Source organism: Tachyglossus aculeatus, chromosome 4, assembly GCF_015852505.1.
Source record: "Tachyglossus aculeatus isolate mTacAcu1 chromosome 4, mTacAcu1.pri, whole genome shotgun sequence".
NCBI lineage: Eukaryota > Metazoa > Chordata > Mammalia > Monotremata > Tachyglossidae > Tachyglossus > Tachyglossus aculeatus.
In genome coordinates this window covers 122,014,548-122,037,472 of record NC_052069.1, presented here as the reverse complement: position 1 = coordinate 122,037,472, position 22,925 = coordinate 122,014,548, and the positions used below count along the sequence as shown (strand labels likewise).

General features: G+C 44.1%; 1 protein-coding gene across 1 annotated transcript in view; it reads left to right on the top strand.

Annotated features, from left to right (window-relative positions):
• PAPPA (pappalysin 1) overlaps positions 1-21,101 on the top strand; it is a 287,178-nt gene extending 266,077 nt beyond the window's left edge. The window contains exons 21-22 of the mRNA XM_038745960.1: positions 2,306-2,404; positions 18,132-21,101. Coding sequence (XP_038601888.1) covers positions 2,306-2,404; positions 18,132-18,239 — 207 coding nt within the window. The 3' untranslated portion in view covers positions 18,240-21,101. The remainder of the gene's footprint in view (positions 1-2,305; positions 2,405-18,131) is intronic.
• The last annotated feature ends 1,824 nt before the right edge of the window (positions 21,102-22,925 follow it).

The window sequence follows — 22,925 nt, the reverse complement described above, 5'->3', positions numbered from 1 at the left end:
CCCCTTCCTGCTGGCATTTCTCTTGTATTTTAGATTCAGAGAAATACCCCTTCCTGGATAGCACTTTCCACAACAGGATCCTTTAATTCACTGCAGATTAGTCCTTTGACATATGAGGAAGGAGATAGCCTACAGCATTGCCTCCTTTGGGGCAAAGGCAGCTGAAGTCTCCATTGATTGGGTCTGAGGCATCTGGTGGAATACGAACCTAATAATGCCCCCACACATCCACACACTCACACACACAAACACCCCCTCAGGCCCATACTAGTTTCACATCGTGTCCTTTGGGAGAGCTTCCTGGGGGAAAGGTCAGTCTTTGTTATGCCCTTAGGAGCCAAGAAAAGGGAGGTGAAATTGAACCTGGTAGCCCCGGGAGACTTACTGGAGGATGCTGTGGGGTCACCAGGTTAATGATAGCCTGGCTATCCAGTAGGCAACTGAAGGCCCAGGCAGAGCAGCGGGGAACACGGCTGCTCGGATGAGCTCACTGAAGCCTTGTTTCCCTCCAACAATGGGGACAATGTTAGAATGGGAAGGACAAGGCGATTGGCTCCAGAAAAGTCTGGAATTTTCTTAATGGAAGGTTATAGAGATGGCATTCACATGAGCAATGCATTTCTCAGAGAGCCGAACCCTTGAGCCCCCAAGACTCTCTCCACTATTCTTTGTGTATTTTCCTGGTATTCAGCACAGTGGACTCTCTGATTGGGTTCACACGCCTTCCACTCCAATGTGTGATTTTCCTGTTTTACCTTCATAGAGCCTATATCTGCAAGGGGCTCAAGACATCTATCTCTGTATTTGACCCTTATTCAGGGCGAGATTCAGGGCTGTTGTGAACAATTTTAAAGGAGGTTTTGCTCCACTTTGCTGCTTCTGCTGGTATCATGTGAGCTCAATGCCCTTTGGTCTAAGGTGCTGAAGTTTCTCCGGAATGGAGATATTCAAGATTTCAGGGCAGAGACTTTACTGGCCAAAATCTTGCTACATGAGGCAATGTGATGGGGGAAAGAGAGAAAGGGTGCTCTCTTTTTTTGTCTTGGTTGCCTTCCTTCCTGTAGTCTTCCCTCCTCTCTTTTCTCCAGAATGCAAAAGCAGCTTTCAAAACATTTCTCCCAATACCTTCAACTCTCCAGCTCTTGAAATCCCTTTTGGACTTTCAGTTTCCCAGTCCCATCCCTGTCTGCCTATCATTCAATGTAACCTCTTTTTTCCCCACTTCCCACCTCACTGGGCTCAGTGGTTTGCCTGCAGCAAGCCCCCTCCCTTGGCATAAATCCCTAAAGCAAACCAAAGGGAATGGGAAGAAGAATTAAGGGGTCATCAATTCTTGGTCATCTGTAAAACAGGGATTATGACTGTTAGCCCCAAGTGGGTCATGACTTATGTCCAACCTTGATTAGCTTGTATCTAACCCAGAGCTTAGCACAGTGCCTGGCTGAAACTAGACTATAAGCTTGTTTTAGGTTAGGAATGTGTCTGAAATTGTTACATTGTCCCCTAATCCCTTAGTACAGTGCTCTGCACAGAGTAAGCACTCAATACATTTGATTGATTGGCACATAGTAAGTACTTATCAAATTCCATTAAAAAGTAATAGTAGCAGTAGTAATAGTAAGAGTAGTAGTAATAGTAGAAGTACTTATTGAAAGGCTCCTTTGTACCACACACCATACTAAGAATGCTGGAGAAGCAGAGTGGCTCAGTGGAAAGAGCATGGGCTTTGGAGTCAGAGGTCAGGGGTTCAAATCCCGGCTGCAGCAGTTGTCAGCTGTGTGACTTTGGGCAAGTCACTTAACTTCTCTGTGCCTCAGTTACCTCATCTGTAAAATGAGGATTATGACTGTGAGCCACCCGTGGGACAACCTGATCACCTTGTAACCTCCCCAGCACTTAGAACAGTGCTTTGCACATAGTAAGCACTTAATAAATGCCATTATTATTATTATTATTAACTTGGAAAAGTTCATCAGAAAGCAGAGGCACATCCTCTGCCCAGGCAATCTATCAATCGATCAATCAAGCATAGGATTGCACTATAAAAGTGTTTGGGAGAGTACAATTACATTATTAGACAGATTCCTGTTCTCAAGGAGTTTATAATTTAATGGGGGAGGAGACATATGAAAAGGAAGCATTGTGACCCCTGGTTCTAAACTTCCTGTCCAAGGAGTTTTCCTGGAGACCACAAGTCAGTTTCTACCTAGATAGGGTCCTGAGGCCTCTCTGCCTGAGTTGAGTCTCATCTAGTCATAACTAATATCCTTTCCCCTCTTGGGGGATGTTCCTTTCTCTTCTGCAGCCTTTCATGGGAGATAACTACTGTGATGCCATCAACAACCGAGCCTTCTGTAATTATGACGGAGGTGACTGCTGTGCCTCAACTGTCAAGACCAAAAAGGTAAATCAGCATCGATTCTCCAGTGTCAGCTGCAAGCACTTTCCACAGTCTACAGTATTAGGAGGAGGAGAGGGAAAAGGAGGAGGAAGAGGAGAAGGAGGTAAAGCTGGAGGAAGATGAGAAGAAGGACAAGGGAAAGGAGGAGGAGAGGAAAAGTATTTATTAAATGCTTACTATGTGCAAAGCATTACACTAAGTGCTTGGAAAGTAATACATGGAAGGGATATAGATACAGTCTCTGGACCATTCAGGTTCCCTCTTGACCCTAGCACTTTGGATTCAGTTCATCATCTCGCTTGGATAAAATTTTGCAGGGAGGCGGGATCCTCCTGAATTAGCCTTCTGAAATCCATCTTTCCCCCCATTTCAATCCAAGTATCAGAATCTCTGCCTATTCCCAACTCTTTATGAGGAACATAATTCCAGGCTGGGGCCCCTCTCTGCAAATTCATACTAGGAGGGAGTACTGAACCCTGAGTGCCTCTGTGTCCCCACAGGGCTTGGATGCTCTCTCCCTTTCCATGGGGCAGAGAAAGGGCAGGGAGGAGACTCAGTGCCAAGCTTTCCCGAGTCATTCCTTACATTCCAGTCAGGCAGACCAGAATTTCCTCAGGACATCCACATGTGGAAAGAACAGCTTTCAAGGCTTTTGTTCGCCTCATTAAAAGAGAAAAGAAAAACAAGCACTTGGGCAGAAGGGCGAGAACTGGTCAACCCTCCTGCCCTTGAGAGTCCAAGCCAGAGGTCTGTCGGCACTCTAACGACGGGAAAGGGAGTCCACTCCTCAGTAGGGGCAGGGGCAGGGTCCACAGGAATTGGGGAGATGTGGTCCAACCTGGGAGGGGCCCTTTCCACCTAAACACCTGTTTGCTTCCTGAGTCAGACATCAGCAGACAAGGGGAGGGAGGGTAAGGCCTCCCTCGTTCATGGTTGCTTTCCTGCTGGAGATCCAGGGTGCCTCAGATGCAGACCAGATTTCCAGAGCAGTTGTTAAAGCATATTTTTCCCCTCCTAACCAAAGTAATAATAATAATAAGAAGAAGAAGTAGAAAAAGAAGAATCAAGCAAAACAAGCATTCTGGCTAGAGTCACTGAGATGTTCCAAAGAGGAAAAACTAGGAGCATGAGTTTGGGGTGGGACAGGGGAGGAGGGACGACATAAAAATACTCGACATACCAAGCTGAAGTTGGCAGCAAGGCTGCAGATTCATGCATGCATTGAGCAAAAGGGCCAGAGACAGATGGGAATGTTTCAGAGGGGGCTGTGGGGGATAGAGGGGTGGGGGTGGCGGGGCAACTCCTTTAATTCTATAACCAGATGTTGTAGAAAAAAATTAAAATACTTTTGAAGGGAAACACCATTGTTGTCTCTGTGGGAAGATTGAGTCCCAGACTTTGGATGAGCTGGAAGAGACGAGAATACAGTGCCATTCCACTCCCTGCGGCCTTCTATGTGATCAACTAGGTGGTCCAATCAGCATTCAGCAAAGTTCAAAAGGCCCAGCTAAAGGAGGAGATTTGTGGGGGAGATCAAGGTTAGGAGAAGAAGGAGGTGATGAGAGGTTTGGGCTGTAATGAAATTTCAAGGGTGGGGTAGAGAAGGATTTAACATTACTTAAGGCCGAACAGGCTATTCTGAACTATAGAGGCTATGGGCCTCTATTGGAATCGTGGATAGTGGAGCAATAGAAATTAGATTGTGCAGGGACCAGAGCTGGGTCTTGATCAGGTCTGACTGTGTAGTTGAAGCTGTAAACTAAAATGGAAATAATTATAGCAAGTGTCCTAGGCAGTCCTGGCCTAAAGTAAAACCTGGACCACGACTTAGCTGACAGAGACAACAGACAAAAGCCATGGCAACAGTCAGGTTCCCCTTGAGCAAATCTAAGGCACATCCGTAAGGGATGGGACAAGGACACTGGTCAAAGCCATCCTTGTGGCTCCCCTCTATGGTGAAGACTGTAATGAGAATTGTGGTTTCAAGGGTCTTCTAGCCACGATAAAAGCAAAGAACGTGAATTTTTAAAAAAACTGCCCTCCTCCCCCTCACCACCCACCACCATCACCATTGCCTCCTCTCCATTTGTGTTCAAGCACTTGTCAGCTCAGGCTGAGGACTGGAGAGCTTCTTACTTGCCTTCCTCCTTACCAGTAACCACTCTCCTGTACACATGAGATCAGGCAGCCCATCCTGGGGGAAAAATTATTTACAATATATTAGATTGTGAACTCCTTGAAAGCAAGGGAATGTGTGTCTTGTTTCAGTTGCCTTCTCAGAAGTGCTTAGGGCAGCAGTTTGTACCTAGCAGGTGCTCAATGAAACCTATTGATTGATTGAGAGTCAGGAAATCTTAAATCTGAAATCCTGGCTCTGTTCCTGAATAATGGAGTCACTTTGGGAAGTATCCTGGATCTTGCTCCAATTTCTTACCACAGAATGGGAAGAGTGGTAATTCATTCAGTCAATCAAACAATGGTGTTTATTGAGGGCTTGCTGTGTGCAGAACATGGTGCTAAATATTTGGGAGAATACAAAACAATAGAGTTCATTCAATTGTATTTATTGAGCGCTTACTGTGTGCAGAGCACTGTACTATGCGCTTGGGAAGTACATGATCTCTGCTCACAAGGACCATACAGTCTAGAAGGGGAGAGATATAATAAAATAAGTAAATCTGTCTCTACACCTCTCTGAGGCATGTCATGAGAATAAAATGTTTGAAAATGTTTTTCAAGTTAGAGGACTAGGTATATGCAAATAGTTTGTCCCAAAATTAAGTTAGTCTTTATCCACTATCGAACTATCCATGAGCCATTATAATGTTGCAGTGCTGAGAGGACTACCTTCTGATTGGCAGTCAATATAGAATTAATTATCAGGTCCTTAAGATGTGTAACTAATGATGAAGTCTCAAACTACCAAAGGTATTTATTAAACATTTAGCGTGTGCAGAGCACTGTACTAAGTCTCCCGTAGGAACGACAGGTGAGACTTGAAGACCAAGAATGGGAATGGATTATAATGCCAGTGGCTCACACTGTGCCTCTTGCACTTTTTTGACCCTGCCAGTCATGTTCCCACTGGAGCAAGGAATGCTGTGAGCAAGTAGGGAGACAGAGATATAGTCCATTGCAATGCTCTTCAGGCTGAACCAGGACTAGAAATCAAGTCTTCTGATTCGCCCACTGCTGGGTAGGGACTGTCTCTATATATTGCCAACTTGTACTTCCCAAGCGCTTAGTACAGTGCTCTGCACACAGTAAGCGCTCAATAAATACGATTGATGATGGTGCACTTTCCAGGTCTAGAATGTGAAAGAGAGAGAGAGAGAGAGAGAGAGAGAGAGAGAGAGAGAGAGTAACTACCTAAATCGTTGGCTTTTCTTTACATCAATCTCCATATTTGCTGCAGCCCTTTTATCAGACCTACATACTTAGCTATCTGATTTGTATAAGTTCTTGGAATTGCTATACTCAGGGAAATAGCAGTATTAATAAGCCCCATTGTTTTATTAAGTTTGTCCAACAGCAAAATGTCTGGTCTTTTGGCCAGGATTTGTTGGTCTGTTGTCCTACCCTGCCCCAATACAGCTCTTTTTCATTACATTATTGGGTTCATAGTGATGATATGGTGTGCAACCATTTATTACCTTGCAATCGAAGGCAAATTTTTGATGTGCAGTCTTAGTGACATTATTGGGAAGGGCATACTTTCACTATCAATTACCTTAAACTGAATCATCACAGCAAATCCACAAGCCTCAGGAGAAAGTAATCCTTGTTCAGCCAGTTTCATCTATATACCTTCGTGTGGCTGATACGTATTCAGCGTGCAGTGCTTCGTGGCTCAGTGGGAAGAGCACGGGCTTTGGAGTCAGAGGTCATGGATTCAAATCCCGTTTCTGCCAGTTGTCAGCTGTGTGACTTTGGGCAAGTCACTTAACTTCCCTGGGCCTCAGTTATCATCTGTAAAATTGGGATGAAGACTGTGAGCCCCCCATGGGACAATCTGATCACTTTATAACCTCCCCAGCACTTAGAACAGTACTTTGCACATAGTACATGCTTAATAAATGCCATCATCATCATCATTCAGTAATCTTTGTCTGTCTCGCTTTCCTCAAAACACCATGAAGAGGCACTTTGGGGAGCAGGGATGGGGGGAAATTATCCTCTTAAACCAGAGTACTGCTGTTGTAGGCAGAGGATAAAGGAGAGGAAGGAAGAGGGTTTTCTCCTCTACAACAAGGGGCCACAGGAGACTCCTTGGTGCCCTAGAATAGGAGATTAGGACTCACCACTGGTGCCAGGTCCAGCTCAGGACTGCCAGTGGGCTTGGAAGATTGATGATGGAAGTTTTTGCATGGAGGCAAAATAGAAATTCTCTGGGTAAGCCCTGTAACTCCTTGCAATCCTATCCCTCTGTTCCTCTATTAAAACTCAAAAATGAATCTAGTTTATCAAGACAGTAGACCCAGTGTGTAGATCGGCTATTTAAGGGGGGCAGCTGAAAGCATTTTTCAAACACTCTGAAAATAACTGCTAAGGTAGTGGGCATGAGACTTCTAATCTGAGAGACTTTGTGGCACTGGAGTTGGCGAAGAACCCGACAGTCAATTTTAGGAGGAGGAAAGCACATTGGCAGTCTGCACTGGGGTTGTTAAGACTCTGGAGGAAGTGATTCTAACTGTTAGCATCCTCCCATGGTAGCTAAGAGGCAGCATCCATTGAATCAAACTAAGGCCTACAACTTCCCACCTGCCTCTATCAGTTATACACACATGAGATTGAACTGAGACCAAAGGGGTGGAGTCTGGAAGCCCCAGTGAAAATGTTTTGACTTTGAGGTTGCCTTTTTCAGGGTCTCATCTGGGGAATATCAACCAGAGAAGGGGCACTATTGAGTAGTGTTCCCCTGGTGTCTAGATTGGGGCAAGTTCTGTTTAATACCTTTTCAGTGTTTTAATGAAGTGTTTGAGAGCTTGGCATATCACATTTTCAGATGTCACTAATGTGAGTGGAGTTACTGGCATGTGGAGGGACAGGAATGAAATACAAAGTGACTGATTTATTACAACAGGAAGAAATAAATAAAGGCAGGTATAAGAAGAAATACCAAGAAACAAGCAACAGATAGTCCATAGAGAGGAAAGTACACAGTGAAACACCTGTGGGTCATTGCTGACCAGAAGCTAAACATGAGTCAGCATTGGTGGGCCATTAATTGGGTGTAAAGAAGGTTAGAAAACTACTTGTGAATACAAGGAAGTAATCCTTCCACTGGCCTCAATGTACCAGACCCTTAGTGTGTCCATTTTTGGGTTATAAAGGATGTGGAGAAACTAAAGAAGCTTCAGAGAAGGGCATCAAAATTGATGAAAAGAAATAAAATATCTTTTATAAAACTGGATTGGAGATTGAGGATTTTAAAGAAGATATTGGCTGATTATTCCTCATGTCAACTGTGGATGGATCAAGAAGGAATGAGTTTAGGTCAGTGGAGGAGCATTTGCTGGACTGTAAGCTCATTGTAGAGAGGGAATGTGCCTACCAACTCTGTTGTAGTCTACTCACCCAAGCGCTAGAGACAGTTCTGTACATGTAATAAGCATTCAATAAATATGTGTAATGATGACAATATATAGGAGAATACCTTGACTGTAGGGTAAATAAAAAACTGGAACTTGTAGCTGTAGAAGGGTCTCCATCTGCTCTGGGTCTGAGGAGACCCACCTCTCCCCTTCCCCACAGACCCTCAGTACCTTCTCAGAAGCCAGAAGTTCTGCCCACCCTCACATTGTGCATGCCACATTCCTTAGATGAGGAATTCCTTCCCAACAAATGGTAAATTTGAAGTAGCTGTGGCAGCCACACCCTCTTGCCTGTCTTTGGCAAGAACCAGGGCTTCCAAGAGCCCAGGCTGCCTAAATCACATAGCCATTCCCAGGAAAAAGGAAGCAAATGGTGTTTGCTCAGACACTACAACCTTTGTCATTAGTCTGCCAAGAGACAAACACCGATAAGAGGCTTCCTTGTAGGGAGAGTCTGGCAGCCTTTGGGTGGGCTGACTGCTATTAAGTCTTGAGTGATTATTGAGACTAATTACATTCATGTTTTCACAATCAGTAGCATGGGAGGGGAAGCCCAACTGATTGCTGAGCTGCTTGGGTTTACACTTCATGCAGTTTGGCACCTAGCTTGGGCTTATTGACTCTCCAGCCCTGAAACAGCCTGCAAATCTCCAAGAGTCACCAGCCTCTACCTGGTGCATGCCAGGAGTCAAGTTTGAGTTGGAGAGGGGAGATCGGAAGGGTGTGCCTCAATTCAGGCGGGTTTCTGGTCCTTCCCTCCCATTTTGCAGGATGTCATCCAGGGGATTAAATTAAAGTGAGGCTTGGAGTCCCTGTAACAAGGGAAAACAATACAGTCATAATCCCATTGGGTCCCCTAGCTTTGACTCCAGAATTTGTTTGATGTTCTGACTAGTAGAGAAGAGAGTTGGTGTCTTTGGTGATCTTTCCAGATCCTGGTCAAGATCCCCTCAAGCCAGCAGCTGGTACTTCACTGTCCACAACTTTGCACATGGTACTCAAACCAAGATGGAGTGGAGTCTCAATCCTCTAAGGTCTCTGTCTCATCCCACCTCTAGCCATCTCACTTCTTGCCTGGGCCTTTGAGACCTTGGGTTCAGAAAGAACTTGACCCATGTCTATCTCCTAGAACAGTTGGAGAGGGGTTCTTGGTGGGTAACCTATGCATACTCGGGAACCAGCCTCAGAACTGAGGAACCAAGAAAGGGGAAAGTCGCAATGTTAGTTTCCCAGTAAGGGATCCATCGGCAGGGTTCCCTGCTGTGACCTGCCCTGGTTATCTTGAAACATCTTTGGATTCCCTGGAGTCAGGGAAGGAGGGATGTGGGCAGGATATGGTTCATTCTTTTAGGATTGTTCACAAAGGGAGGCTTTGCAAAAGCTTTAACAGCAACCTCTGAACATGCCCTTTCCCAACATGTGGTTCTCTTCATTTTACTGCCCTCCTTCCTCCCCCCAACCTCACTCTTTGTTATCTTTGTGTAAGCTCATTGAAATTGCAGAAATTGCAAAATTTTCCTTTCCCGCCCCCCCTCATAGACAATGCTATGCAGTGGCCAGTCTCTAAAAATGCTGGTCAGGGTCTTGCCAGTCATGGAGATGGTGAAATATCACAATTTTTCATAGGGTTCATTGTCTCACCTTTCTTCTGGACATTCATTCATTCAATCAATCATATTTATTGAGCACTTACTGTGTGCAGAGCACTGTACTAAGAGCTTGGGAGAGTACAATACAACAATAAACAGACACCAGTGGTGACCAGGTCGTTCATTATGGGCAAGGAGTGTGTCCGCTTATTCTTTTGAATTGTAGTCTCTCAAGCACTTAGAACAGTGCTCTGCACATAATAAGTGCTCAGTAAATGCCATTGATTGATTAAACCCCTGTGAATCCAGAGGTTGAGGGGAAGCCTCCCTGATGCTTTAGTAGACCCTTCCTCTCTGCTCAAAAATCTTGAAAGGACGCCTTCAGATCCTAGGTCCTTCCTTGGCTACACTAACTTTCTCAAAATATGACATAAAGTCCATTTCAAAGATTTAAATTAAGTTCTTTAAACTTCTTAGGGTCCCATCCATGATATCCAAGGGTATACTAAGGAAAGAAGCCAAAAACCCTTGAATACTCCGCTCATCTCTTTAAGCAATGTCGTGAGCTTCATTGTCAATGAGCTTCATTGTCAACTAGCTTTTGAGTGCCACTGCCACTAGACACTGTGGTAGGCTCAGTATCCCAGACCTAGATGCTACAAGATTGCGCTAGGTGCTGTCAGTTCCTCAAGATACCTTCTCTGCCTAAGATAAGGATCCATAGAAGGTCTGAAGTAGTCTGGGACACATCTGACCCTTATGGCTGAATGCTTTTTGGGAGGATAAATGGTAAGAACAATAATGATAATAATAATTATCATAATAATAATTATGGTATTTGTTAAGCACTTACTATATGCCAGGGAGTGTTCTACATGTTGGGGTAGATACAGTCCCTGTCCCACATACAGCTCAGAGTCTTAATCCTCATTTTACAGATGGGGGAAATGAGGCACAGGGAAGTTGAGTGACTTGCCCAAGGTCACGCAACAGACAAGTGGTGGAGTCGGGATTAGAATCCAGGTCCTTCTGACTCCCAGGCCCCATGCTGTACCCACTAAAGAGTGATTTTTAATGATAGCTACACACTGGGTAGTCTACATCTGTCATTATCACTATTATTATTTTAACTATCTCACTGAAGACTTCCTGTCCCTTAGTGGAGTAAGTAGGGTTATGTGATACTACTCCATCTCAGTAGTTTTGAGTTCTTATTTCATGTCCTGGCTTCTTTTTCTCATAAATGAGAATAAACTCCATCTGCCTCCCAGAGTCACTGTGAGGATGAATGAGATCTGATCTGGAAAATGCTTTGAGGGTGTTTCCAAGATGGCAGGGATCATTATTTATAGTGCATAGTTTTCTGAGGAGCTCAATTGATCTCTTGGCTTTTTATAAAGGACTTTAGGACCTAAGGGTAAAAAATTGGATGAGTAATACAAAGGATAATTATTTGGATTTTCAGTTCATGGAGCAGAGCAAGAATTAAAAATATCCTTAGTAAAGAATAACTCAGCAGGCGCTGAAATGTTCAGTCAGTTGGAAATGTTCAGCTTGGCCCAGAAATTGTGCATCTTGCCATGGGTTGGGTGGTGCTTTACGTCCAAAAGAGATACATTCTTTTGGACTTAGTATTTCAAGCAAAACCGGGAGTGGATGATTGGCTGCCTGTCTCATTCTCTGCCACTTTGAGTTTGTGTGAACACATGAGTCATACAGAGTGCTTAGCCATCCTCCACAAGCCCTTTGTGTAAGGCCTGAGTACCCAGGTCTCTATGAGCATGTGTGTACAAATATTGCCTATTAATTTGCCAGTTGGTATTCCAAATGAACACATCTTGGTGTGACCAAGTGAACACTAAATTTGAATCACATGAAAATGCATTTAGAATTCGGAAATATTCTGCACCGAAGTGCTCAGAGGCTTTAAAGCGCTCAATCAGCTTTCTCCCTCGAACCTTACCTCGCTGATTTCCTACTACATCCCAGCCCTCATACTTCATTCTTCTAGTGCCACCTTGCTCCTTGTGCCTCCATCTCATCCACTTCACTGCTGACTCCTTGTCCACATCCTCCCTTTGATCTGGAACTCCCTTCCATTCCATTTACAGCAAACCATCACTCTCCCCACCTTCATATCTTTATGAAAATAATATCTCCTCCAAGAGGCCTTCCAAGATCAATCCTTTTTTTCCCCTACTCCTTTTCCCTTCTGTATCTCCTAGGCACTTGGATCTACACTCTTTAGGCACTTGATATTCACCCCACCCTCGGTCCTACAGCATTTATGTACAGATCGCTAATTTTTTTTGTTTATATTAATGTCCATCTCCCCCGCTAGACTGCGAACTCCTTGTGGGCAGGGAACATATCTACCAACTCTGTTGTACTCTCTCAAACACTTAGTACTGTGTTCTGCACCCACTAAGAGCTCAATAAATAACATTGATTGATTGATTGTCTGAAACAAGCAATCAACTACAGATTCCCGGGACTTTGAAATGTGCTAGAAATTCAGCAGAAGTTCTCTGTTATTGACATTTATAATTGTCATAGCTCCCACACTCGGCTATCCTCATCCTTTACCTATTTTGAAATGACCATCTGTCACACCTAGAAGGACTCTGATTGGATCTCCATAGATGAAAGCCCTATCCCTCTACATTCCTAATATTGTGTACTTCATGTCCACAGTTTATTCAAATATTTCTTGAACCCATTCAGAATTTTAGCCTGAAAAATTTCCTTTCTTCTCCACATTCTTCACCATCAGATTGCTCCTGCTGTTAGCCTGGGCTTGGGATGAGGTGAATGCATAAGCTGTGGCTCAAGGGCAGAGCTTTTACCGTTATTCTAAGTTCCCTAGGCACCTAATATGCATTCATTCATTCATTCAATAATATTTATTGAGCGTTTACTGTGTGCAGAACACTGTACTAAGCGCTTGGGAAGTACAAATGCTTTGCACATAGTAAGCGCTTAATAAATGCCATTATTATTATTACAAATTGGCAACATATAGAGATGGTTCCTACCCAACAACGGGCTCACAGTCTAGAAGGGGAAGATAGACAACAAAGCAAAATAAGTAGACAGGTGTCAATATCATCAAAATAAATAGAATTATAGCTATCTACACATCATTAATAAAATTAATAAGGTAATAAATATGTATAAATATACACAAGTGCTGTGGGGAGGGGAAGGGGGTAGGACAGAGGGAGGGAGTGGGGGTGATGGGGAGGGGAGGAGGAGCAGAGGAAAAGGGGGGCTCAGTCTGGGAAGGCCTCCTGGAGGAGGTGAGTTCTTAATAGGGCTTTGAAGGGAGAAAGAGAGCTAGTTTGGTGGACCAAGAAGGGGACCAAGAACTGACTCTTGAGGAACCCCTAAAGTAAGGGGATGGGAGGGGGAGAAGAAGCCCACGAAGGAGACTGAGAATGTACAGCCAGAGAGATAAGAGGAGAACCAGGATAGGACAGAGTCCGTGAAGCCAAGGTTGGATAATGTGTTGAGGAGAAGGGGATGGTCTGCAGTGTTGAAGGCAGCTGAGAGGTCGAGGAGGATTAGGATGGAGTAGAAGCCATTGGATTTGGCAAGAAGGAGGTCATTGGGTGACCTTTGAGAGGGCAATAGCCAGGAGGCATTGAATAAATGCTTCCGATTTTGATGATGATGATGATGATGATGAAGGAAGAGAAGAGGAATCTCAGGTTTTGATTAGAAAAAAAATCAAGCCAGGCAACATACATAAATGTTGTATTTGCCAAGTGCTTACTAGGTACCAAGCACTGAACAAAGTGCCGGGGTAAGTACAACACAATCAGATTCAGTTCTTGTCCCACTTGGGGCTCACAGTCTAAAGGATATTTTACCAAGGCATTTTGAGCATTCAAAAAATAAAGAAATTGATTTCATCATTTAAAGAGTGGGTTTGGTAAGTAGTTAGGGTCTGATGTGAGGTATAGTGAGTTGGACCCCTGCTGGTTGGTCCATTTGTCAGTGAAGAAACTTTAGAATAGCGAGGAGAGTTCACATCTGTCATGCTTGCAGCTTTTCTCACTGAAGGAAAACCTCTGAGCTCTTAATGGGGAGAAAGCTCCCTCTGGACTGTAAGCTCACTGTGGGAAGGAAACATATCTGCTAATTCTGTTATATTGTACTCTCCCAAGTGCTTAGTACAGTGCCCTGCACATAGAAAGTGCTCAATAAATACAATTGGTTGATTGATAAAAAGAAATCCTGAGGGCCTGAAGAACCCAGGTTGAGCCAGAATGCTTTCTGGCGATTCATCATCCTCAGGCCCAGCGTTGACTGAAGCCAGCTGGGTGCCAGACACTGATCAGTCAGTCAATGAATGGCATTAATTGAGGGCCCACTAGATGTGTCCAATGTGATTAACTTGTATCCACCCTAGCGCTTAGAACAGTGATTGATACATAGTAAGCGCTTGACAAGTACCATCATTAATGCTATTATTATTGAGCCCTTGGGGAAATTCTAGCAGAAGTAAATTGCCCACTGCCTGTCTTCAATCAATCAATTGATCATATTTATTGAGGCTTACTGTGTGCAGAGCATTGTACTAAGTGCTTGGGAGATCACAGTATAAAGGAGTTGGTAGACACAATCCCTGCCCACTATGAGCTTAATTTACAATCTAATGGGAGAGGTAGATAGGCAACACTTATTTATAGATAGTGGGAGCAGAATCTTGGAGGACCTATAGAGGGTCTTCTAAACCTAGGTGAAGAGCAGTGTCCTCATCTGTAAAATGGGTTTAAATTGCCTATTCTCCCTCCTCCTTAGACAGTGATCCCCATGTGGGATAAGTACTGTGTTCAATTTTCTTATGTTATATTCATTCATTCAATTGTATTTATTGAGCACTTACTGTGTGCCGAGCACTGTACTAAGCACTTGGGAGAGTACAATATGTGAATAAACCATCACATTCCCTACTCACAACAAGTTTACATATCTAATCCCAGTACTTAGTTCATTGTTTGGCACATAGCAAGCACTTAACAAATACCACAATTATTATTACTATTAATGTGACTATTATTATTAAGTACCCATAAGGTGCCATATTGTTCACCTTGCCCTCAGCCTTGTAGTGCTTGGGCTACTTTCAACACAGGACCTAATGAAGCCAAGGCTCGGCCTTGACTAAAATCCCCTAGGGAATTGAAGTCCAGGGGGCTTGAGCTTTTCTGGGTGGGTCAGGAAGAAAAGCCTGAGTTGTAAATCAGAAGGAAATCCTGATTAATGGCATGGGATTCACACCAAACTGCTGCTTTTGCAGTTCTGTTTCCAATGAGTAGTCTGGGAGACACTCAAGCCTTGAGGGGTAAGATTGGTTTGGTTGGTTATCACACTGTAAAGAGAGCCTCTCTCACATTTGGGTACACACAAACAGAAATACAAAACCCCCCCAACACACCCCCAGCAAAAACAGAAACACAGCAGGCTCCCCCTACCAAACGTTTGTTCAGGTTGGCTGTTAAGTGTTTCCTTTTAATCACTTGTTTGCTTTTCTAATTACATGGGGCTGTGGAGGAAGGAGAAAGTATTCAGGGTAGAAGACCAGCATGCCCCCTCTAGACTGTAAGCTCGCTGTGGGCAGAGAGTGTGTTTACCAGCTAGCTCTGTTGTATTGTACTCTGTCAATGCCTAGTACAGTGCTCAGCACACGGTAAACGCTAAGCGTTCATTAAATACCATTGATTAATTGATGTGAAGTCACAAGTCAGTCCAAGAACAAATACACACAAAGCCCAAAATTTCACATGGCCAGAGGTTAAGTGCCCAGTGACAAGTGGTTAATTATGGGGCCTGCAATCAATCCCTTGAGTTCTGCCTCCAGCACCTTCTGCCAACCATTTAGAGTTGCATTCAGTAAGTCAGCCAATCAGTTGTATTTATTGAGCACTTACTGTGTGCAGAGCACTGTACTAAGCATTTGGGAGAGTACAATATAACAATAAACAGACACATTCCCTGCCTGCATTCCTGATCTGATAGAGGTAGAAGGCATACAGACCCAAATGATGAATCCACTGAAGTTATCGAATAACAAAGGCCTTGCTATCCTCGACAAGTGTCAGAGTTAAAGGATTATCCAAATTTTGAGGAGGTTTTTCCAGCTGCTTTGTCCTGGAGAATATTGAATCAGCCTGCAAGGTAGATTTTGAATGGTGCCTCTTAGGTTCACCCGACCCCTCCCATTTTATGTGTATTTCTCCATTTTGGTCTCTCCAACTTCCATTTCCATTGTCATGTCACCTCCTGTTCTTCTAACCACCAGTCACTCTCTCCTTTCAAATTATCTTCAGAAGATGGTTCATAACCCGGTGGGGAGAGTGGGAATAGATTTTTCAGGGTCCCCAGCTGATTGAATTTTGTTTAAGGGAAAGGAAGCTCTTCCCATGGTTTGTCAGGAACGCCCTTCAGTTTTCCCAGCTCAAAACTTGGGATAGCAATTCAGATCCACCCCTTAGGTGGTGGGTGGATTAGCTAATCCAATTGTATTGGAAATACCGACTTGTTATTAGTCAGGGTCCTCGGGATTGAAAGCCAAACAAACCTCACTGTTGGATGTAAAGAAATAGCTGAGTGATCCATGCAGGCAGGTAGCCACAGGTATGGGAGAGAAAGTGAAGCAGAAGAGAGTGATGCCATGGTGTGCGTTTTATACATTCCGAGCTGCTGTAGAGATGGGGCAATGAATACAGAGCCTCCATTGAGCTGATGCATCCCAGCCGAAAGAGAAGCAAGGGAACTTGTAGCAACAACACTGAGTGTGTTTGTGTGTGCACTCTGTGAGATTTTGTGAACAGGTTGTGACACTGTCTTGGAAGAGGGGGAGGGAAAAGAATTAGGTCATTAACTCTGTCTGCACAGATGGGAGACACTCTCGGGAATGTGCTCCAGGCAACCGATACATACTTTTTTGGGGGTTTGTTTTATGCAAATACGGTGATGCAATAATGTGAAATCACTTCCACCAGCCAGGCCCTGAAGGCGGTTACCGCTGTTGCTGCTGCTGCAATGACTATATTTTTGCCCTTTAAACGCCACTCCCACAGTCTGCAGCCTCTTTCAGCAGCTTGTAATATCCACCGGGTATGCCTAGTCTGACCTTTATGAAGTACAAAAACACAGCCTAGGCTTAGGGTAGCAAACCATCCTGTGATCTCAAGCCATTCAGTGGAAACTCACTTTGCACCCCTCTCCCCACCAGTAGCACTGTAGATGATTACATGGAGCACCTAGGCTCAAACACAACTCATACCTTTGGAATCAAAATGATTAATGCCAGTGAGATGGCATTACACCCTGAAGACAGTTTGCACCATTTCATGGCAATGAGAATCTTTGGAAGCTGGCAGTTGACTTTGTTTTTTATCTGGAACCCTGGAAGAAGGCTAAAGGGAAGGTCAGACAGCATAAGGCTTACACATAAAATAGATCATTAAGAAAGCCATGGTGGCTGCTGTAATAGAGACGGTCACCTTGGCTGAGGTTGTGACTGTTAGACTCTAAGCCACGAGGAGCCCAAACCTCTGCTCCGCTAGCCACAGAACCCTACTGCTTTTGTTCTGACTGTATAACTAGCTATCCTTGTCTTATGTTGTTTTACTGTTTGTGTGGTTTCATCGCTGAGAAGCAGTGTGGCTTAGTGGACGGAGCCTGGGTCTGGGAATCAGAAGGACCTAGGTTCTAATCCCGACTCCACCACATGTCTGCTCTGTGACCTTGGGAAAGTCATTTAACTTCTCTGTGCTTCAGTTACCTCATCTGTAAAATGGGGATGAGTGTGAGCCCCATGTGGGCCAGGAACTGTGTCCGAACTGTTTAACTTGTATTTACTCCAGTGATTAGAACAGTGCTTGGCATGTAGTAAGCGCTTAACAAGTACCATAATTATTATTAATTATTATCATTATCTCTCCTTATCACCAGTTCCCTCTCCCACTTTAATATGGCAGCCACCAACCCCTTCAGGAGCAGGGACCATGTCCAATGATAATAATAGTAATGATAATACTAATTGAGGTATTTGTTAAGTACTTAATATGTGCCAGGCACTGTGCTAAGCACTGGGGTAGATTCAAGGTAATTGGGTTGGACACAGTCCCTGTCCTACACTGGGCTCACAGTTTTCATCCCCATTTGACAGCTGAGGTAAATGAGGCACAGAGAAGTGAAGTGACTTGCCCCAGGTCAAACAGTAGACAAATAATGGAGCTGGGTTTAGACCCCAGGACTTTCTGACCCCCAGGCCCATACTCCATCTACTAGGCAGTACTGCTTCCCTGCATGCCTAATTTTTGCCTGTTCCTTCCTTAGTACAGTGTTTTGAACTCTGCAGGTGCTTAATAAATGCAATTTCTGCCATTACTGAGAAAGAGGGGTTGCGAAGGCTCATGAAGGTCAGGAGGAGGGTGTTAGGAAAAGAAGCACAGTTAGGGGCAGTAAAAATAGAAGCAGTGTGAGGCAATGCTTTACCCACAGTGTTTCTTCTTCCCCTTGTCCTCCCTGCAGGTTACACCTTTCCCTATGTCGTGTGACCTTCAGGGGGAATGTGCCTGCCGTGACCCCAAAGCCCAGGAGCACAACCGAAAGGATCTACAAGGCTACACACAAGGCTAGTCGAGGGTGAAGAGGAGGAAGCAAAGATCATACAGCCAAAGGCAGGCTCAGAAAGACACCACATCCCTTTTGGTATTGTTTTTATTGTTAGCTGCTCAATTGAATGGCATCTCTGCACCAGGGACCCTTAGAATTCAACCAGTCTGCCTTTACTTTTACCCAAGGAGCACTCAAAGTGGGGTTTCTATATTAATAATAATCAAAATGACAAAAAAGGTCAAGTCAAGATGTTGAAATAGCAAAAGAGCATGTGCTGTGCAGTTATGTGCCCACCTGATTTCAACCCTTTGTACCCAATTTAAGGTGAGAAACAAGCTATATAGCTACATAAAGGTGTGGCTATATATCAGCAAGTATATATGCCCACTCACATTTAGCGTGCATATCACAGAGTTGAACAAGGGAGAGATGCAAGCAAGATCATGCTTTCCCCTCCAGTCCGCAGCCATGACACTATACACAGAAGAATCTGAGCTCTCAGAGTCAATGAAGCTGATGCTGACCGCCAAGTGTTCCCTGCTTGGAGCATTGGTGAGGGGAAGAAAGACTTCACCCTCTGACTGGGTTCTAAGGCTGGCCCTTGCCAATGGAAGGGGTGGAGAAGGAAACTCTCTCTTCGGGGCACCAGTGTCAGTCACATCAGTAACACTCAGCACAGCCACCCTACTCTTCCTGTTTTCAGGCAAAAGGTTGTGTCCCCTCCTCCTCCTCCTCCTCCTCCTTCCACCAGCCCCACCAGTGGAGGATCCCAGAGAGATGGGACCTACAATCTGGGATGACTGTAAGACAGGGGCTGACAAGAACTGAGGCTTGGCCGGCTCTTCAGGGTGTTGGAGGATCAGAGGTGAGCGCACCTGGGGGAACCGAGAGGCTTATCCCACCCTCAACACTTACCGTTGATGCATGTCCACTGCTGCTACTCCTGCTGCTGCTATGTCCCACCCAACTACTTTCCTTACTGTGTCAGGACAGGGTGAAATCACCCCCTAAACAACCAAACAATCTGTCTTATAGTTCACCTACAACCTGCCTTTCACCTCCTCTGGGGATCCACTTAACACTGGGTTAAATAAAACGGACAGCGCCAGCTTGAAGACTTCAGAACCGCTGCCTCAATCCTATATTGGCTTTAAAATGAAAAATAAAAAAAAGTTCTATCCTGTTACTTGTTGAGCACAGCGATTGAGCCAATTCTGATAGTGGTGTTGGCTTTAAAGAGGCGATGAAAGAGAGTTGAGGAGCAAGAGAAATCCCCAAATCATACTATGGACATTGACTGACAGCAAAGATTACCAAGGACAGTGTTAGCATTTAGAACAACATTTGTCAGTATTAAGTCTCCAGGACCCTGGGGATTGGAGTCGAACAAATTCCAAGGATCTTCAAAGAACCTTCTAAATGGAAGAGCACTGAAGTCTTACCTTGTCCTGTCCCTTCCTTCTGCCCCGCCTCCAGTTTTCCTTCCCTCCACCCAAGTAAACTGGACCTTTCCAAATAGTTTGGCTATAGTGGACTTTTCTTTCTACCCTTACAACATTCATCAAATTCTGGAATTGGCTTCTCATACATTGCTCAATTTCAGTGGAGTAAACACCATCAATAGCATGGCCAACCACTGTTGCTGCTGTTTGAAAATCTATTCCAAATACATCCGAAAAGACGGGCCATAAAAGGCTGAGCATTCGACCCACTTTTTATGTTCCTGATGCTGCTGATGATGACGGTGATGATGGTGATAGTGATAATCATGATGATGACGATGAACGTTTTGAACTCTTGTCTCCATCAAAGTAACTTGGAAACTATTTCCCCTGGTGCTGTTTGGGCCAAGAACCTTCATAGCATCAACAGGCTCTTTTCCATTCTATGATGAATTTCTATGCTTTAGGGATCAGGAGGAAGTTGGGAGAAAAGAATTCAGATGTTTTGTGATGGTTTCAGTTCTCTTTTCATTTGATTTTCTGAGCTTAATGCGTTACAGCTTAAGGAAGATTCCAATATAAGGGCTAGGTAGTGTAGCTGAACAAGAAGGATATTGACCTCAAAAAATTAGAAGATATTAGGTCTCTTACAGAAGGAAACTTCAGGTAGCTTATGGGTCTGTGAGAAAGGAGATGTGGAAGGCTTTCCTGTGCACTACAGAGTGATATCCCTTGGCAAAACATTGCGTTTCTTGTCATATTCCAGAGCTCAGACTCTTCCTTAAGCTTCAATATAAAGATGACCATTTTCTCTCTCCTCCCCCAGCTTATTCCCCCAAGAAGGAGGCTAAGTCTAACTGCAATAAGAAAGCATATTAAAACCAAATCATCTGAAAGTTTTGTAAATTGGCTGACTTTGGGGAAGCTATCAATCAATCAATCAGTGGTGTTTTTTGAGTGCTTACTATGTGTGGAGCACTGTACTAAGTGCTTGGAAGAGTACAACAGAAGCTATTTATGCCCCATGGTTACAATGCTGGCAGCTATCATAGAATTATTTCCCAACCCACTCCAGGGTTTTCTGCTACCAGTGAGGAATGGTGTGTTCAAGTCATCCCCACCCAGGCTATGTCGTGATTCGGATCCTTGGTTGATGTGCCTGATTTCTAGCCCATAAGCCTTCAGGGGGGTGGGCTGGGGATGAGGGAGGCAGGTCTAAAGATCTCGAGGCACCTTTCATCTCTGCTGGGGGAAATCTATTTTAGTTCACCCTTATCCCTGCTCTCTTTATCCCTTCATACTGATCTCCGTATGTGGCAGTGGCTCTAGACCTGCTCAGAAGCATCTGCTTCCTTTCACCCTGCTCAGTATTCACTAGACCGAGACTCAGCCCTGTCAGCAGCATGAGGTATCCCAATCAATCAATCAATGATATTTACTGAGCACCTACTAAGTGCAAAGTACTGCACTAAGCACTTGAGAGAGTGCAACAGAGAAAGAGATAGAATCAATTAGTCAATCAATGACAGTTACTGAACCTTTACTGTATGCACAGCACTGAACTAAGTGCTTGGGAGAGTACAAAACAGTAGAGTTGGTAGACACAGTCCATGCCCAGAAGGAGCTTACAACTAGAGGAGGGGGAGGAAGCATCACTTTCTGGTCTCTAAACCAATCTGGGAGACACACTTTTCAGAGCAGTGAATTAACCCCTCATTCTCTCCAGTTATCTCGTAAATCACTATCAAAGAAAATGGGGTTTCCCACGATTCCAAGGTAAAGAAATTTAGTTGCACAGGCAAATAAGAAGATGGCTTTGCCAAAAATCATTTTATCAGCACCCAGTGGTCTCAAGCCTATTGTCTGATAAAAAAGGGAGAAGCTGCCCTTAGTATGATTCCTCCTGGTTGGCTTTGAGGGCAGAATAGGAGTTTGGCTTGTATTTCCCTTTCTTACTAACTGGATTCTACTGAGAGGATCCTTATGATTGGCATATCCTCCTCCAAGCTCCTTCAGCGTAAGTCCCTTGGGCTACTCAAACTACTGTTGCTTCTTCCTGCAAAGAACAGATGGCTCTAGAGAAGATATCTCCAAATTAGATTCAGCTAATGGCAGACCCAAAGTCCTAAGAATTGGGTATTCAGTGTGGGCTGGTGTCTTAGACCTCGGTCTAGTAAGGTGAAAGGAGGAGAGTGGCTCTGAACCGTTGTACTTTCTCAGACTCCGAAGGATAAGAGGACTTACAGGGATTGATAAAACATTAAAAGCCACAAAACCAATCAACCTATTGATCCAGGACGCATTGCACTGCCCCTGATTTTGTGCCAACTGTTCTTCTGTGAGGGGACCCGGGGTCCAGAGATCATTGCTAATTGGAGATGTTTAATAAGGGAGCTGGAGAGACACAAATAGGAGAGACCAATGTGAGGTCATAGGGTGGGTGGCCCCCATATGCTGCTAGGCCCATCCCACCTGAATTAAAAGGGAGTCTGGATTTCTCCTATTGCTCCTGCTCCCTTTCTCCAAAGCTGAGATAGCTTGACCCCGAGGATGCTTTTCAGACTGGTTTAAGCTACCTCCCTTACAGTTTTGGTTTAACTTGGTTGTAACTGTCGGTTTGTTATAGGTTTCACCTGTGTTTAAAAAAAAAGAATCAAATAAACCAGTTTCTTGCTGCAACTCATTCATGTGGAAAAACAAATCTGATAAGGAGGCTGTACAAAAACTGAGACAGATAAAAGGAAGGAAATGAGAAAGAAAACAAAGAAAAATAGTGCATGATCCAGAACCAAGAGGGGCAAAACTATTTTGGTGTGCCCAAAAGGAAGACACTTATTCTGCAAACTGAGTAGCGAGTTAGGCATTAATGTGTAGATTTCCCTAGAGAAAAATCCAGTGGGGTTTTTATAACAATGTCTGTTTTTTTCTTGTGCATTGTGATAGGTCCAGGAAATGAGGTTAAGCTTTTTTTTTCTTGATATGTTGTTGTTGCTGTTTTGAGAGTTTTGCTTTTTTCTCTTTTTTTTTTTCCTTAGGAAAGGGTGTGGGGGATTTGGTTTACCAGATCCTAAGGAAAAAAAAAAAGTGTGTATTTGTGCTTTCTACATTATAAAACTGTACTTCTATATTTAACCAGTATTTCACTGTGCTCTAATTACTGCACTCAGATTCACTGCACTGTCCGATTTCAGACCTTCAAAAACGCTGCTAAGTGATCAGACAGGTAATTCCACACCTTTTGTTTTTTTAAAAAAAATACAAAAAA